This window comes from Candoia aspera, chromosome 17 (assembly GCF_035149785.1).
Source record: "Candoia aspera isolate rCanAsp1 chromosome 17, rCanAsp1.hap2, whole genome shotgun sequence".
In the NCBI taxonomy this organism is placed as follows: Eukaryota; Metazoa; Chordata; class Lepidosauria; order Squamata; family Boidae; genus Candoia; species Candoia aspera.
Window position 1 is genome coordinate 4,286,851 of NC_086169.1, and position 17,600 is coordinate 4,304,450.

Sequence of the window (17,600 nt, forward strand, 5' to 3'; positions counted from 1 at the left end):
GAACCCAAAACAAAGCTTGGAATTCACTGATTCGGGATATACAACCCAGCGTGGATCACCAGTTGCATAAAATCAAGGACGAGCACATGATTGCTTGTTTTTCCCGACAACATCGAAATAACCCCAAGACGAGAAGCAGGCTTTAACAAAAGTGGCATTTCCTCCACCCCTCGCACTGCTCCTGCAGCAATGTTAAGAAAGCCAGTTCAGAGCGAGAATATGCAGCCACTGAAAGAAAACATCTCTCGGGGGGAGGCCTTTCTACGGAGCTCTCAAGTTCTACTTTGGTTTGGGTTCGCGTCCGTAGGTTTCCTACGGCTCGAGAGTTTCAGTTTGAATTCGGGAGGCCGACAGCCAAGGAAGCTGCAATGTAGAAGAATGATAACATCCTGGAGGCGGTCCCATCATCCAAACAGATAGAGAAACTTTTCCGACATGATCAGTCATTGCAAAACCAAACCTTTAACACTCTCCGGAGTCCCTTCATCTTTCGCACACATCCCAGCTGATTGTCCAATCTTTTCCTAGTATTTGGCAGTTCGGGAACTCTTGAAGGATCGAGACACCATCTTCTTCAGCTCCTTGAACGAACGGCTGCGCCGAAGCTTAAAGGAATGGGGTGGCAAATTGGCCGGATCCAACGTGGCCGAGCCGTGCAACCATCGGTCTCCGAGCTGATGGAGAACCCAGTCCCCGTTCAGGCTGACGGCGCTGGTCGCTTCCACCTCACTGAGGCTGGACCCGCTGCCGGCGAGTCCCACCCGCTGCCGAGGTGGCAGGTCAAAGTGACTGTCCTCCAGGAAGCAGAACGATGCTGGCACGTCAGAGGAAAAGGCAAGGTTGCGGTTCAACACTGCCGGCGGAAGGAACGTCCCCGCTTTCGCGCGATGCCGTCCAGAGGTTTTGCTGGAGATTTCCAGGACTGACGTCCACTTCGGTTTGATTGCCTTGCCCTGGCTGGCTTGGAGGTGGCTGGGACATACCAGCCCCACAGCGGCGTGGACGTTCATTTCCGAACTGGCCCGGGCCCTGCCTCCCGTGCGGGCCGAAGGCTTGCGGCGGAGACTCAACCTGCGCAGTAATTCGCGGGGACTCAACCAGCTTCTCTCGGCTGCCTTCTCTTCTTTCTCAGCAGTCTTCACCAATTCCCGCGAAGTGTGTCTGCCTTTGTACAGCTTGTCAACACCGGTAGTGGCCCGAGGCAGCGAAGCCTCTTTTTGGAAGGACGTCTCTGTCTCGATTTCCTGTCGCTGGGCCGCCGCTGCCCAGCCTAAAGCTTTTATCTCTGGCGCGGCAGATGGCTTGTTTGGGTTGAGGTTAACCAAAGAGTCCTGGGGCGTTGGAAGGGAAATCACAGACGACTCGCTAGCTTTAGCGAGGGTGGTGGTACTGGATGGAAAGGAGCTGATCTTGGGAAACGGGGCGAAATCCCACAACCCATCCAGGACCCGGGAGTCTCGTGCTCCCTCTGGGCCTTCGGGAGAACGCAAGTGAGAACAGGTGGAGATACGCCGTCGGATCTTCCATCCTGGAACTGGACCGAGGGCCTGGCCAGCCGCCAGACCAAAGCTACAGACGGACAACATGGATAAACTCTTTTGGCTCCCTGCGAGGTAGCCCGATTCTGTTCTGTTGCCTGCCGCGCGGCACTTGTAACGCAGCACCAACTTAGCCATGTACTGGTCCAAGCGGACCCTCGGGGGCTCCCTGGAGCACAGAGGCTCTCTCTTGGGCGAGTCAGATCTGGGAAACTTCGGGGGCCCCTCATCCAGATCTTCCTGGGACGAGCTTTGAGAAAGGCCGTTGGTGAAAAGAGGGCTCTGCAAGGCTACCGCGTGGAGAGGACTGGGGTAGTGATAGACTTCGTTGGTGTTTCGGGAGACCAGGTCCGACTTGTACCGCAGCATCTGGAGATTTGGGGGCCTCCGGAGGGGGAGGGAGAAGTCCCTGAGGCCCAACAGGAACTCGAGGTCACCTGTCCCAAGAGAAACATTGGAGAGGAGCTTGTGAGGAACGAGGATCTACAATGATGCGCGAGAACCTAGCTGAGTACCTAATATTGTTCCTGGGTGTCTATCTGAATTTTGACTCCTCTCAGTTTAATTTCTGGAGAAGTTTGTAATGAAATAGAAATGGGAAATTGCAGCCACCAAGTAAAGCCTCAAATGCTAGGATTACAGAGAGGGATGGGGACATCGTCCTATCCACTTAGACACAGGTAAAGGTAAAGGTTTCCCTTGACGTAAAGTCCAGTCGTGTCCGACTCTAGGGGGCGGTGCTCATCTCCGTTTCAAAGCCTTGGAGCCGGCGTTGTCCATAGGACACTTCCGGGTCATGTGGCCAGCATGACTCACGGAACGCCGTTACCTTCCCGCCGAAGCGGTACCAATTAATCTACTCACATTTGCATGTTTTCGAACTGCTTGGTGTGCAGGAGCTGGGACGAGCAACGGGAGCTCACCCCGCCGCGCGGTTTCGAACCGACCTTCCGATCGACAGCTCAGCGGTTTAACCCGCAGCGCCACCGCATCCCTACTTAGACACAGGATCATGGTAAATTACCGTGGTAGGCCAACTCAACTATTGGCAAACACGTGGCACCAGTCGTGCCCTGTTTATGGCATGCCCTTCCTATAAAGGCTCAGCTGGCACCAGCATTAGCATGATTTCAGGGCCATGTCAATACCTTTCCATTTCCCCCAGCTTAATGAGCTTATAATTGACTTTTCATTCCTACTTTTTTGATTTTGAATGACTGCCTTTTGAATGACCAAATGACTGCCTCGTTTGGATGGTGTTTTTATTCTGCATTTTATTTGACATTATTGGATACAGGTAGTCCTCATTCAGCGACCACAACGGAGATCGGCAACTCTGTCATTAAGGAAATCAGTCGCTAAGCAAAACCGTGAGTGTGCTTACAATCTGAGTTCAGCTTTCCTTTGCTTCACAGGGCTGCGAAGGTAGTAAATGCAAGGACTGTTTGGAAATTTACTTTTCCATCACCGTCCTGACTGTGAACGGTCACTGTACGAGGCAGTCACTAAATGAGGACTATCCGCATATCTTTTACTCAAACGGCATCTTTTAGCAGGCTTTATTATAAACCACCCAGAGAACGATTGGGCGGTTAAAGTATTTTAATAAATAAGGAAGAAGCCTACCCCACAAGATACTCTTGAAATTTGCTAGTGCAGTGTTTCTCAACCTTGGCTGGGGAATTCTGGGAGTTGAAGTCCTCGCATCTGAAAGGTGCCAAGGCTGAGAAATGCTGTACCAGAGAAACTTCCTCAGGGAAGGAAGCATGGGACAGTGGAACAGACGGCCTCAGGAGATATATACCGAGCCAGCGGACACCATCGCTTGCTGGACTATCGCAGGTGCACGATTCCAGCCCCTTCAACCAATCTCTACGTGGAAACGGGCTCAAGCTGGAAGACATGCAGGGGGTTTTGCTTTTAAGCCATAATTAGGCGGGGCATTTTGTATGTTGCCTTGAGGGGACTATAAAACCGAGACAAGTTCCAGCGAAGACATTCACGTAAACAAACAGGTTGGAATGAGGGAAGCGGGCTCCGCTGGCTGCACGCGATGCCGCAAAGCAAAAATACAGTTTGGCTCTGCTGCCTGTCTGACGTAGATCGAGTTCCAAGGTTGGCTGCTCGGATGGAGCGTGCCAGTCCTACACGTTCGCACGGCGGGGTCCGATCTGACTGGGGAGGAGACGATTGAGAAGAAGCCAAGGATCGCTGAAGGACCCTCCACTTTGACCCACCAACAGAGATCCAGGTTCAAATCTCCCCCTCTGCCAGATACAGTAGCTCCTTCACTGGTACACATGATCCTATCATGACGTTACACAAACCCTACTGGCTGGATTCACACGACACGCTTAGCCCAACTCCGAACAAGGCTTAGTGTGATGTGTGAAGTCAGCCAAAATTTCGCTGTCGTTCTTAGCTTTTAACTCCCTTGCAGGGCTGTCGGGAGGATTCCAAATACCAGCCCCTCAAGGTCTGTACAGCAAAGCCAAATTCAGCACTGTGGATATTTCAAGGACGCTGGGGGCAGCAATGAGGACTAGAAACTTCCTCCAGGTCACTCCGAGGAGAGGCTCAGAATGGTCAAGGTGGGGCTGGGCAGATTTATTTATCTATCAGATGTATAATAACTCCTTTATTCCAAAACTGCAGGCGGCAAATGTTAACACACCCTCCTGGCGTTGTTTTTTTTCCCCTGCAACGACCCTGTGAGGTAGGCTGGGCTGAGAGGGAGGGACTTTCAAAATCCCCCAGGGAGCTTCTGCAGCCAAGGCAGAACTCGCACCTTGATCTCCCTGCTTAGCACCTTCACCGTTTGACCACACACTCTTGCATTTTCTGTCCCTATTGATCCTGCTCTCTCATCCAAAGTAGAGACTCACTGAGGTCACCCACCCAGTGACAGACACAGACTTACCGGTGGACATGGGGCGTTGGTTGTCGGTCCTTGCTATGTTCGACAAGGTCAGACGCTGGAGCTGGAGGTCGAGGAGCCGGACAGCCGCCTCGTCAGTTGACCGTGGCCGAGCAAAGCTGCTCTCGCGCAGGCTGGGCAGGTGGGGGAGGGAGCCGATGCTACAGCGCGAGGCCCCAGGTCCGTCGCTGTGCACCGAGGCACACGAATCCGACAGGGAACCCATTTCGCTGGTTTCGTAAAACCCTGAAATGTGCAGAGACCCCTGGTTACCCCATGCGGTGGTGCAAACGCAAACCAGATTCTTTAAAAATAAATATTATAAAGAGGGATCAGCTCAACCAATGGCTGTTAATCATGATGGAACCTCCATGGGTAGCGGCAGCCTATCCCAAATGCCAAACACTGGAGAGAAACAGGGAAGGTGGTTACTTTTATGCCCGACTTTCTCCAAGGTCGACTGGATCTACCAGACTACTACGCCCATCGCCCCCACTTTGCACATACCGATTTAATATACCAGCTGGGTAGGGTGAGAGGTCTAAACGTCAAACATGCCAGCCAACGTGCAGATTCAGCCACAAGCCAGGTTCTCTTTTGTGGAGCTGCAGATGGCTTAACCGACAAATCATGGCTTGCGGTTGGTTTACACCTCTTAGCTCGCGTTAACCATGGCTTGCTGAGCCCAAACTTGTAAGCCAGGTTTTGCCTTCTTTACGGGCCTCCTCTTAGCCGTTCAGACAGCTTTGAGCCTGGAGCGCTTAAAACAATGGAGACCAGCCAAGCAGGAGGAAGAAAACACCGTTACTATTTCATTTGCCTGCAAGATAGCTTGGAAGGCTTCGACAGACCCTGGTTTACACCCACCCTGGCTAGGGAAGACCAACAAATGCAGACATGCAAGCTTGGGGACCGAGCAGGATGGAGTCAAAAAAGAAAATGGTAGGAGCTACATTCTGCAAGCGAGGACATACCTGAACTGGGCCTGGAATCGGCTTCTGGCATCTCTGGGGTGTCTCCTCCGTTGATCCCCACTTTCCTGTTCTGCTCGCTCATCATCCTCAACCCCAACCCTTCCTTGTCCAAACCATCTTCGGCATGAACACAGAGGTCTCTGGCATCCACCTCCATGTTCTCCGACGAGGCATAGAAGGTCCCTTCCTCGGAGCATCCCAAGAGATGTCCTGCTTTGCTCTGGTCCAGCTTCGTGCCGGTGGCGTGGGCCAATTTCCCACCTCCGAAGCAAGTTGGGTCCTCCTATTTGGCCAGGTAGGAGAACAGAGAAAGGTCAAAAGATCTATTGGGGGGGGCACAAAGGCTCGTGGCACTCAACATCAGAGGGGTCCTGTGCCTGCGAGAGTAGATCCCACACCCCCGCCATCCATCCACGTTATTTTTATTTAAGATTTTTTCAAAAGCAAGATAAAAACCAGTCCAAACTAATGTAAAGTAAGAAAAAGAGAAGGAAAGGAAAGAAATCAAAGAAAAAGCTAAAAGTGCAAGAAAGGAAAGGGAAAAAAACAGAGAGAGAAAAAAAAGATACAAGGAAGCAGCTTCCAATTTCCTTTACAGCAATTATAAGTACAATCGTAAGTTTACCTCCTACTTTATGGCAGTGTTTCTCACCATAGCTGGCTGGGGGATTCTGGGAGTTCAACTCCACACATCTGAATGCGGCCAAGGGTGGAAACGCAGCTCTATGATTACACAGATGGCCATCTTTCTATAATCTATGCTGTCTAATCATCAAAACCATAAATCATCAGTTTATTTTTTTTTCTGTTTCAGGCAAAAAGCCCATAAGGGGTATCCCGTCAGCTATAAACTTAGGTATGGCCTTTCCTCTGATCAACGAAGTCAATTTAGCCATTTCAGCTACTTCTATCATCTTCACCAGCTATTCCTCCATTGCGGATAATGCCGAATCCATCCTCCCCTTTTTTCGGCATCCTGCATGGTCCCAAAAACTGTTGGGCGGAAAGGCGGCGGAGTGACTCCCACCATTAACCCAACATTGCAGCCTCAAGAAGCAAAATCCAAGGTGTATTAATTCATTAGAAGGGGTAGGTGGTCAAGTTTCATGGGGAGAATGGTAGAAATTCAAAATATTTCCATTGCTATTGTCAGGACTTCAAAGCAAGCAAGAGCAAGCCAGCAAGCCGTCTATACCAGCATCCTGTTTCTCACGGCAGACATCTAAGGCAGGGCACACAGACGTATAGGGCAACCCTCCCTATCCTGCCCCTTTGCATAGTGAGATATATTACTCCTGTACATGGAAGCTCTAATTCTTCCTGGTTGATTGCTAGCACTGGATGAAAATCAAACAAACAGATGAGGAACAGGAAACATAATCGACCGAATGATGTTTTCCAACCCGAGCAGGCCTTCCTGGATATCTTGAGAAAAACACATTCCGCCGCTCCACGTGGCAAGCAAAACGCGTCCTCGTGAAAAGCGGCTGTTTTTCAGCACCGCCGAATACAGAGAAGCAAGGCTGAAGAAGGAGAAGTTATAAAAAAAAGGGGGGAAATGAGCCTTAAAAGTCCCGGCAACTTCACAATTGAAACGAGGACCTGCGTCAAAGCCCCGTTTGTGGAAATCCATGATAAAGGAGAAGTCGGGAGTTTTATTCTGCGCCCGGCCAGCTTTTCTTTAAAACCGAAGGCATCTTTACAAAATATTAACCCTCTCAAGATGAGAGGGAATCTTGGTTGGCATGAAAGGAGGAACAGCCTTCCCGATGCAAGGGGAGAGGGTGGGTTGAAGGCAAAAGCAGAAGAAATGCTTTCTGAGAGACGGACGCCAGAAAAGTTACGTTTGCCGGCTATTAACTGAAGCCTCTGAGCCAGAGGTGACACAACTCTCCTTTGCAAACAATCAATCCACACCTTGAGCCAACAAACCAGGGTAAGACTTCAGCCTTAAAAGATTGCTGCCATTCACTCCATTTTGACATTCTCTCACAAGCCCACTTCTTGGTACCCCTGGTGACCGTTCTTGCCTACCCATGATCCCCAGTGAAAGATCTTGCCTGCCCACCAATCCTTTCATCCACAGGGACATTCCTCGGTGAATCCCAGCGCTTAGAAAAGGGAGGCAGCCAATTAACTTTGCATGCAACAAATCATTTATATTTGTTCCAGCTTAAAAGACCAGCAAGTACCACAAAGCCCAATAGGCTCAATAACAGTTCCACAAAATGAAACCAGGATCTGTGCAACTGGTTGGAAAATAAGGCCTAGGACAGTGTTACTCAACCTTGGCAACTTTGAGATGTATGGACTTCAGCTCCCAGAATTTCCCAGCCAGCATGGAGTCCCGGCAGCTCAGCCAAGATTCCATGAAAATCCAGCTCATTAACAAAGCCAACAAGGTAAATTAAACCCCATGGCTGGCTGGGGAATTCTGGGAGTTGAAGTCCACCCATCTTAAAGTTGCCAAGGTTGAGTGACACTGGCATAGAAAAACCCAGATTGGTTAAATCAGCTTGATTCTAGTCATTGGATACAGATTAATCTGAGTCCTAAATTTTGGATGGATTTATTTTTTCATCCGCCCAGCCTTCTTACCCCGTTTTAAGCGATGCTTTCTCCCTTTTAGTTCCAATGACAGTTTTATACTTCCCGCGGGCCACATAGTCTCAACCTTTTTGTGTCACCTTTACAGCCCCCGTTATATTTGCTTGGTGCCACTTAATATTTGCAATCGAGATGTCTTTGATTTGAAAGAACAAATGTAACGTGAGATGAGACGCTTGAGGTGATTCTGTCCCTGGTTCAGAAAGTCTGCGTTAGCCTTCCTGTTATTCTGAGCCCCATTATTTTCATTATTATTATTATTAGCCATTGTTGCCCTAAGCATGAGCTTCCCTTTTTTAAAAAAAATCATTTTTATTTAAAACGATTTTTACAAAGTAAAGACAGTACACATTTAAAGAAAAAAGGAAGTAAGGTGATAAGTATATAGGAAGGAAATGGAAGAAAAAAGACAGAAAAAGATATAAAGCAGCAGCTTCCAACCTTCTTTACAGCAGTGTGTCTATTCTAATTGTCTGTCCATGAATCCCAGCAAGAAAAATTCTCGTTCCAGTTGAATATTAACCTCTCAAACCCTTTGCATCGGTGTGTATATTTGAACCACAAATTTCCAACTTTTGTACCACTCCACCGAGCATGATAAAATGACCGTGATCGTTTTATCCAGCTTCCCTGAATCTTTCCAAGGCTGAGGTTGGACCGAAACTGAGAAAAGATCTGCCCCCACGAAGGGAAGTTTGAAACCACAGGAATGCCAGAGCATAAAGCTGAGCAAAGAGAAGATAATTTTTTTTAAAAAAATGCAAGCATGCCAGCCTCCAGTCAGGAGGCAGCTGGTGCCAACAGGAAGTCACCACCACTGCAAACAGCAGGTGCTTTGTTTTAAAGCAAATTCACCAGCCAGCAATCCAGGCCAAAGACATCTGCACCAGCTCTAGAGCTGGGGGAGACCCTGCAAGGTTCTAGGTTTTCATCGTAGGAAGCCCTGATGTTGGATGGGACGGAGCGGGTGGGGTGGAGAAGAAAGGAAATAATATTTGCAAACGGCCGCCTCAAATCCTGAAAGCAAAAAGGCTAAAAACTGCAAAGGGGCAGGGGTATCACAGTCCCTAACCCCGCTCAAAAATACGGCATTTTTAGCCTTTAAGGGCAGCGACAGTCGCTGTTGGTCCTGGTAAAAAGTGGGCCCATCCAACCTCACCGCCACCACCACCCCAGTTTTTAAGCGCGCGTAGGATCAAATTAAACGCCAAGTCGTGTTCGCTCAACAGCAAAACCAAAGAATAGGTGTAGCATGTTGAGCCAGGGCAGTTTGCAAGCTATGATGGCTTGGCTTGGCTTTCAGAGGAGGCAAAATAGTATTTTAATACCCCTAAAATCTATCCGCCCCCCCCCCAATCTGATTTACACAATTTATACTGGCCAAACCTTGACTCTAAACGTCAAACAAGCATGCTGAGGAAATTACCAGGAGTTTCTATTTCAAAAGACAGAAGAGGAAAGGTTATTTTAAAAGTATCCTTCCAAGATGTAACCAAGCACTTTTTCACCCTATCACGTTTTTAAAAAACTTGATAACAGAATGTCCATTTAAAAAAAAAAAAAAGTGGGGAGATCTTTAAAATAATCACGAATTTTTGCGGGCCCCTTGAACGTGTTACGTCGCGTTGCTGCATGAAACATCCCATGCAGTCTTGTGATTTCAAACAGGGCCCAGCTGCCCGGGTTTAGCACACATCTGTACACAACTGGAAGACTTTTGCCAGCTGTAATGCCCCATACTTCATTCAGCTGTCCATGACAGCTTTTTCCCCTTTGCACCCCTGCCAGGTAGGCTAAATTTCCCCTTTGCACCCCTGCCAGGTAGGCTAAATTTCCCCTTTGTACCCCTGCCAGGTAGGCTAAATTTCCCCTTTGCACCCTTGTCAGGTAGGCTAAATTTCCCCTTTGTACCCCTGCCAGGTAGGCTAAATTTCCCCTTTGCACCCTTGTCAGATAGGCTAAATTTCCCCTTTGTACCCTTGCCAGGCAGGCTAAATTTTTGCAGAGGGCTTCTCTCTCAATCTTCCAAGCTCGGGGGCACCACCTGAGAAAACCTCCCATGCAAAACCGAGCCAAGCCCAGGGAAAACAAACGTCCCTGAAGTCACATTTCAAGCCAACCACAGATTCCAATCCACGTTTCTGGTTGCAACAACAGAAACAAGGGAGGGTCCGTGGATCCAGATGACCAAACAGTGGGAGTGTTCACATATGTTTGGTATCAACACTGCGCTGAGGCTGAGGTCACACCAAACCCACCTTGATTCGCACACGGCCCCCTTCTTGCCGATGCCCACTCCCCCCCTCTCCTCCATGAGCCCCATTCCTGATCCTTCCCCGCCCCCTTCAAGGCTTATCTTCAACATTAATTACCCATCTGCCACGTTGCACAAGCTGTTTTTCCCTTTCCTGCTCTGGTATACCTGCTCAGCCTTCCTGGTTCCCAGCTCAGCCTTTAATCTACTCCTTCCATATTTAGGGACTAAGTATCACCTCCCTCCGAATATCACTTTTCTGCCCCCAACCCCGTCCGTACTCAAGAACTCCCCACCAACCCACTGGCAGTTTTTTCCTCCTGACTCCAAGCTTCCTCACCCCTGTCATTTACAACCGCCCCCCCACCTGCAAATTTATATTGTTACTTTCAGCTCCACCCGATCTGTTCCCATCGGCCGCAAGCTCACACCTTACCTGTATCGCCAACTAAGTTTGGTGGCGGGCTACTTTCTGTCTTGTGTGCATGGGGGTGGGTGTTTACTAGCCAAACAATGAATGTTACGACCATGAAGCATTATTAAACACTCCGCATGAATCAGGAGACGTGTACACAGGAAGACTCCATCAAGCTAAGCTTGACCCCTGTTTACTTTGTGGACATATCCATAACTAAACCTGTCTTTCTAGAATGTCTGTTTTCAGGAATTTTGTCAACTTCTCAGTCTAACCTCAGCCCTTGAGATGTCCTTGTGGTCTCCCATCCAACTGTGAACCAGACTCGGTTTCCCTGCCCAGACATAAGACATTAATAGCACTTCTTTGATTAGAGCAGTGTTTCTCAATGGTGGCAACTTTAAGATGTGTGGACTTCAACTCCCAGAATTCCCCAGCCGGCATGGCTGGCTGAGGAATTCTGGGAGTTGAAGTCCACATATCTTAAAGTTGCCACCGTTGAGGAACACTGGATTAGAGTACGACCCACCAATATTTGCACTCAGCTCCATTTTCTCACTGCCTTTTCACAACTTCCCTCCACCTGCTGGGTTAGGACTATACCACCCAGCCTTCTCAGCCATCAAAGTCCACCCGGAGGTGTGACCTGGCTGGAGAAGACCACTGCAGAAAAGCAACTGAATATTTCTAACTAAACTAAGCCTCCATCTGCAATAAATCCTGGATTTTTTTCCCCTCCTCCTGCTCCCATGTAGCCAATTTTAGATTACAAGCGTTTTCAGGGAGAGATTTCTGCTCTTAAGATTTTTCATTTAAAATCCCCTGCAGGGATTTTCTATCAACTCCAGGTGGAATTAAACTGTGGCCCTTCGGTGGAGGAGCTTAATAGTTTTTCTTCTCTTTCTTAAGCCCCTTTGCTCTAATGTAGGGCGGGGTTAACTTGGAACCAAATCAAAGCAACCAGAAATTAGTTCTTGCAGAATAACCAGTAAGTTTTGCAGTACTATCAAGGGCACGCATGTTCCACAGGTACCTAATGAATCTGCCCTGAGATCTGGTTTAGGGAAGAACGCGAAGCCAAGCCAAATGCTTCCTGGCTGGGCTTGGTTTTTAAGCCAAGCATTTTGAAATTTGGGAATGAATGGTCAGAAAAGTCTCTTAAATAGCATTCAGAATCAAGTCAGAAGATGCAGGCCCTCTCGCTGCCTGCCAAGCCTCAAATCCACAAATCTCAACCTGGGTACTGGCCACATGGCACCGAGAACCACCAACTCTCGCCTGGTCTTTAAAAACCAAAGCCCAGAAGCCCCGCTGCTGGAGTGATGGGAGTTGTAGTCCGGTGCTTTTAAGGCTCCACTATGAGGAGTCCTCCAGCTTCAGATGTCCACTTGCTAGATCAGACCAAGAGACCAGTAAATCTCAGCCACTTATTCTCGGCTCAAAGAAACAATTAAGGTTGGATCTTCCCCCTCTCTCTAGCAAATATCCAGGGGAGTTTACAGTCAAGGGAAGGGGGGAAAAGGACCATAAACCCCCCATGCTGCACAGGTGAAGAGAGGAAAGCTTTTCATAAGCAGCCGGGCTTCCTCCCCAGTGAGGGCTCCAGGAAGGGCCGGGAGGAAGCTGACATGCCCAGAGAAAGGACAGCGATAAAGAAATCCACATTTAAAAGCGGCTGCCCGCTGCCATCCAAGCCCACTCAACCCCACCAGCTCTTTTCTCACCTGCTGACCCCAACGCCCCCCTCCCCGTCTGACTTTTTGCACGAGGGCTCGGTTTGGCGAGCCTTGCGGCTAGGCAAGGACCAGCCCTGACTCCCGGCAGGTTTCCTCGCGAGCAAATTCCCCGGGGTGGAAAGCTGGGGCTTGAACCCCAGCAGGGCAAGCCTTTCCACCTCCCCACCCCAAAACTGCGACCCCTGGCTGGCTCGGCGGCATCTCACCGATCGCGGCTCTGCCTCGGCTGGGCGCTCCTCCAGGGCGCGCTCCACGCTCGCCTTCTGCATTTCGCGCAGCAGGTCCAGCTCCCAGATCCCCGCCAGGCTGGCCTGGAGGCGCTCGCCGATGCGCAGCCGCTCGCTGCCGGACCACAGAGAAGGGGGGACGGCTCGGCGGGTGGCCATGGGGCCCCCAGGACGGGGCGCCGGAGCGCCCAGGTCGTGCGCGTTTGGAGAGGTGGGCTCGCATGCACCCGGGGCGAGGCGCCCGGAGCTGGGGAGCAGCAGGTGGGGGACAGGGCTAAGCCTAAAGGGAGAGCGAGGATGCGGGGAGAGGGGGGCAGATCAAGGGGCGGGAGGCGGGAAAGGCTCGTCCCCCCACCCCGGGCCACGAGAAGTTCAGCGGAGCCGAAGCGCCAGAGCGCTTCGCGCTGCGGAGCGCAGCTCAGACAAAGGAGAAAGGTTTGAAAGAGTCACGTGGAAACAGAGCTTCCCCCCTCCCTTTGGGGGGTCCCCGCCCCTTCCCCTCCCACTCGCGTCGCCGGGTCCTGATTGGCCCATCCCTCCGGGAGAACACCCCCCCCCCCGCTTCCCGCACAAAGCGAAATGAGAAAAAAAAATCCCCATTCCCCAAAGTTTGGTAAGTTGCGCGCTTCGAAAGGAAGCCGGGCGCCCGGTAGCTCAGCCCCACCCCGCCCGGGTTACAATTTTATTATTTAAAAAAAAAGTCAGCAAAGAAAGTTTTAAGCACCGAGAAACTGAAATAGGTTTCCTACCCATAGGATAGACCAACAATTGTTTTTTTTGTTTAGAATAATACTGGTAGGACTTGGCCGTCCCCCCATCTCCGGCGGTGTGTATTTAAATTATTTAATTGATTAATTAATTTTATCCCGCCTTTATTATTTTTCTAAATAACTCAAGGCGGCGAACATACGTAATACTCCTTCCTCCTCCTATTTTCCCCACAACAACAACCGTGCAAGGTAGGTTGGGCTGAGAGAGAGTGACTGGCCCAAGGTCACCCAGCCGGCTTTCATGCTTAAGGCGGAACTAGAATTCACAGCCTTCTACTTTCTAGCCCGTTGCCTTAACCACTAGACCAGACTGTAGCCTTAAACGTTTAAGAGAAGAAAATCAGGAGCAAGGTGCCCTGTTTGTTTACGGCCAAAAAGGCACAAGGAAAGACGGACGGGGAGGGAAGAGGAAAAAACGCAGCCCCAGCCCCCGTTCGTCGAACGATGGCAAAAGACCTCTCTCGGGCGAGCCGGTGGAACAGCGAGGCGACCGTAGACCAGAAGCAGCTGCAGCTTCGAGGGCCGGTTCCCTGCCCCAAGGAGCTTACAAGTTGAAATATAGCCCTGGAGAAGCGAGAAAGCGGGAAGAACGGTCCTGCTGCCGGTACACACTCCACGTCCATCACTACTACACCATTCCTAATTGTGCAAAAAAGCTCCAGGCGTCCGGTTTCGTTGCAGGGCCACCAGCAGCCCTGCGAAGTCGATTAGGATTCTCCTTCCAGGCGGGGCCGGTGCAAGAGTGGAGTTGGCGGAGGGCAGCCTCTTTCCCTCCCCTGCTCCGTCTCGCTCAGTAAAATCGCGCCGCTCTTGAGCCGCCTCTCGGAACAACGCCGACTCCAAATACTCCTGTCGGCTGGACATCTGGTGGCGGGGAGTTCCACCGGCCGTTGCCCCCAGAAGCGACTTCCGGCCTTCCCAGGTGGGGTTAAACCCACCGCTAAGCGGTTTCCAAGGTGGGGGGGCGCCTCTTTCGCCTTCCCCCGCATCCCTGCCCTGTATCCTCCCGCCGGAACCAGAACTGGCCGACCACCCTGGAAGCAGGTTGGGAGAATGCGCGGACCGTGCGCTATTTAAGCGGCCGCGGGAAGTTTACGGCAGAGCCGCCTCGGGAGCCAAGCGCGCCTCCTTCTGACCTTCCTCTTCGTTTGGAGATTCGGCTCCAGCGCTTTATCCTCCCGATGGCCACCTTTCCTCCGTTCAAGCACAGAAAATCCTTTGGTAAGAGACTCATTTCTCTCCTTCGCCGGGTGAACGCTCCGGTTTCGACCGGCGATCGCGGGCGAGGCGACGCTGGGTTCCCTTGGTTGCTGCCTCCCCCTGTTGGCCCAAGGGGGCAATTCTCCGTTATTTTTGGCCATTTCTTTTTAGAGTTGTATGTAATTGTTAGCCAGCCGGCTGCGTTCCCACGATAGGTTTCCCCAGCTTAGGTAAACCCTGCCTGACTCAGTTAACCCAGTTTTGTGGGCACCTATCCTACACTCAGCTGTAAAATAACCTAGGTCCGTGTTAGTGGTCCTGGGGCCCCTGGGAGTCCCCCAAGACCCGCTTAGGGGTCCGCGAAATCTGAATTATTTGCCAGCCTAGGTTGAAAAATAATAGTGAATTAAAATCCCATCAAATAATTGTGCAAAGCCATAGCGGCAGCAAATGCGTCAATTTTAATTTTTAATACGGTAAATACTGATGAATATCAGCCGTACAAACAAAAGCTCTTTTGGGGCCCTCCATAATGTTTAAAAGGGGGAAGAGGCCCTGAGAGAAAAAACGTTTAAGGAATACTGATCGGGGTTCTTCAGCATGCTAGCATAAAATGTGACTGGTTAGGTTGGGGTTGAAGAATGCGACAAACTCCATTTACACAGATCTAGCCATCTTTCCAAGCCCTCCAGATGGGTGGTGTTCCAAATCCCATCGTTCCCAGCTAACGTAAACTGGCTGATTTCGGATTCAGGCTGCGGAAAGATATCAGATCTGGGGAGCCATTCCCCTGCAGAGAGACACAAACTTTAGAAGTTGCACTAAACCACAATGAGGCCTGGCCTTTGCTATACACAGTTTGGTTTCAGGAAAGGGTGGTTACTAGCACCACCCAATATTGGGGGGTTCATACAACAGAGCTAGTTGTAAATGTGGCTCTTGTGATCTGCAAGGTCACGCTCAATGGCTTAGTGCGCAGGGTGAATTTTGCTAATCGTGATCCCTTTAACAAACCATGGTTAAATCATGGCTTGGTGTGGCATGTGAACCTACTCACAGGGGTCGGAAACCAGTCCCTGGGAATTGAACTTGGGAATATCCACTAAGCATCCATCGTAACTCTTTCCATTTCTCGGAAAACTTTCGTTCTAGCTTCAAGGAAAAATGAAGTAGCCACAATCCGGATTAAGTTTCCTTATAAACTCCCGGTAGGTGTGTTGGGAACTGGCGGATTTTTAAAGACCTGGTCTCTTCTTGCACAATGAATCTGCACAACGGGAGTGGACATGGGCCTATTTTTCTCTATTTTGCTTGTGCTGTTTCTTGGGGGGGGGGTTGTGTTTCATGTTCCCTTTACATCTAAGCTTGTGCTTATCCTTCCCAGATCCTCAATCTCAGTTCTCCATTCGTTGTAGGTAATCCTGGAGCGCTATCCTAAGGAGAAAATGTTGCCAGCCTTAAACAAGATTAAATTTTTAGTCCCCCAAGACTTCACCATGGGCCAGTTTGTAACCATCATCCGGTGAGCATTTGAAGTCCAGGGCAGAGTCGTCCAAGGATGTGGGGCCTGTTTACGAGAGGGGAGAAGAATGGAAATGGGCACTTCCAGATTCATTTCTGCTAAGCAGCCAAGGATGTTTTAAATGGGGTTTGTGTAGCTCACAACTGGCAAGATCTGCATTTGAAAATAAAGCCATTAAATCGTGACTGCCAACAGGGTTGGGTGCCCCAAAGCCACTTTATAGCTTTGGCTGATGCGCGAATACAGCTTTTCATGGCTGGCAGCTATGGGGTCAAAGTAGATGCTGGCCTATGACCTTAATAAAGATTTGATTGATTGGGGTTGGAGTAGATGATCTTCAAGATCCCTTCCAACCCCAGGATGCAGTCTTACCCTATCAGCTAGTTGGGGGGGGCAGGATGGCCATTTCAAAAGAGTACTGGGGAGAGAGCATTTTGGCAAAGGACAAAGGGACCCTTTAAACCAAACCAGTTTGGTTGACCTTTTTTTTTTTTAACCTGACAGGCTGTTTTAAAAATAACAAGATTTATGGGGCACCTGCTGAATGGTGGCCCGCCCCTGCAGCCAGTCATCAGCTGACTCCAGCAGGGTGGGGCTAATTGGATTTAACTGTTTCTTCACAGGAGGCCAAGCTTCTATTTCATTTGGGTAGACACGGGGAAAAAATGAATTAGGGCAATAGCATTAAACGACAAGCACCACCTTTGCCTAGGTTTACATCTGCACCCCTCAAAAATGAAAATGCAGGGAAAAAGTCAGATCAAAGGGGGAATCGCTGCGGGGAGCCGGGGCTTCCCAATTTGCTTTCGGGCTGGTTTCCAAACCGGATCGGATCATCCTGGGCAACCCCGCTTTAGCCACACGCTTCCAAGCAGCTTTCAGAATTGCAAAACGCGTGGGGGGTGTTTTTTGCAATTTTGGAGGCTTGCGCCCTTTGGCAAGGACTTTGAGGCCTCAAATGTTGCCTGTTCCTCTCCTCCAGCAACAGGATGGCCCTCGGATCCACGCAGGCGCTCTACTTCCTTGTGGACGGCAACCACAGCCTCGTGAACATGTCCTGCACCATGGCCAACATCTACATCACGTACAAAGATGAGGACGGCTTCCTTTACATCACCTACGCCTCCCAGGAGATGTTTGGATGAGGGGGCCCCTGCGGATTCCTCCTGGAAGATGGGCTGGGTGGTGCCCTAGTCCTCCATTCTGGCCCCTTGCTTTCTTCTGCACTGCTGCGTTCTTTAGATCTGTTTACCTTTGCCGGACGTAAACTGGGAGCGCTTACATTGTTCCCGATGGGCAGGACCGGTTTTACGGAAGGCAAAGTCAGTTTTGGGATCCTGAGTGGCGGGTACCGTTGGGGGCAAACGTCCTCCGCTTGGTGCTTTCCAAAGGCTCCCTAGCTAAGAAATCTGGCTGCTGCACTTCCTCTCCTGAGTTTTG

The 17,600-nt window shown here is 50.3% G+C and overlaps 2 protein-coding genes across 2 annotated transcripts; one reads left to right on the plus strand and one right to left on the minus strand.

Annotated features, from left to right (window-relative positions):
* Positions 1-12,995, minus strand: LOC134506736 (uncharacterized). Its single transcript, XM_063317028.1, has 4 exons — positions 12,648-12,995; positions 5,430-5,712; positions 4,459-4,701; positions 1-1,975 (listed from the first exon to the last, which is right to left on the minus strand). Exons 1-4 carry the CDS (start codon positions 12,825-12,827, stop codon positions 525-527), a joined length of 2,157 nt encoding a protein of 718 aa, XP_063173098.1. The 5' UTR covers positions 12,828-12,995; the 3' UTR covers positions 1-524.
* An 887-nt stretch (positions 12,996-13,882) lies between these two features.
* LOC134506843 (microtubule-associated proteins 1A/1B light chain 3C-like) lies at positions 13,883-17,305 on the plus strand. Its single transcript, XM_063317206.1, has 3 exons — positions 13,883-13,963; positions 16,054-16,160; positions 17,143-17,305. Exons 1-3 carry the CDS (start codon positions 13,883-13,885, stop codon positions 17,303-17,305), a joined length of 351 nt encoding a protein of 116 aa, XP_063173276.1.
* Positions 17,306-17,600: the final 295 nt, after the last annotated feature.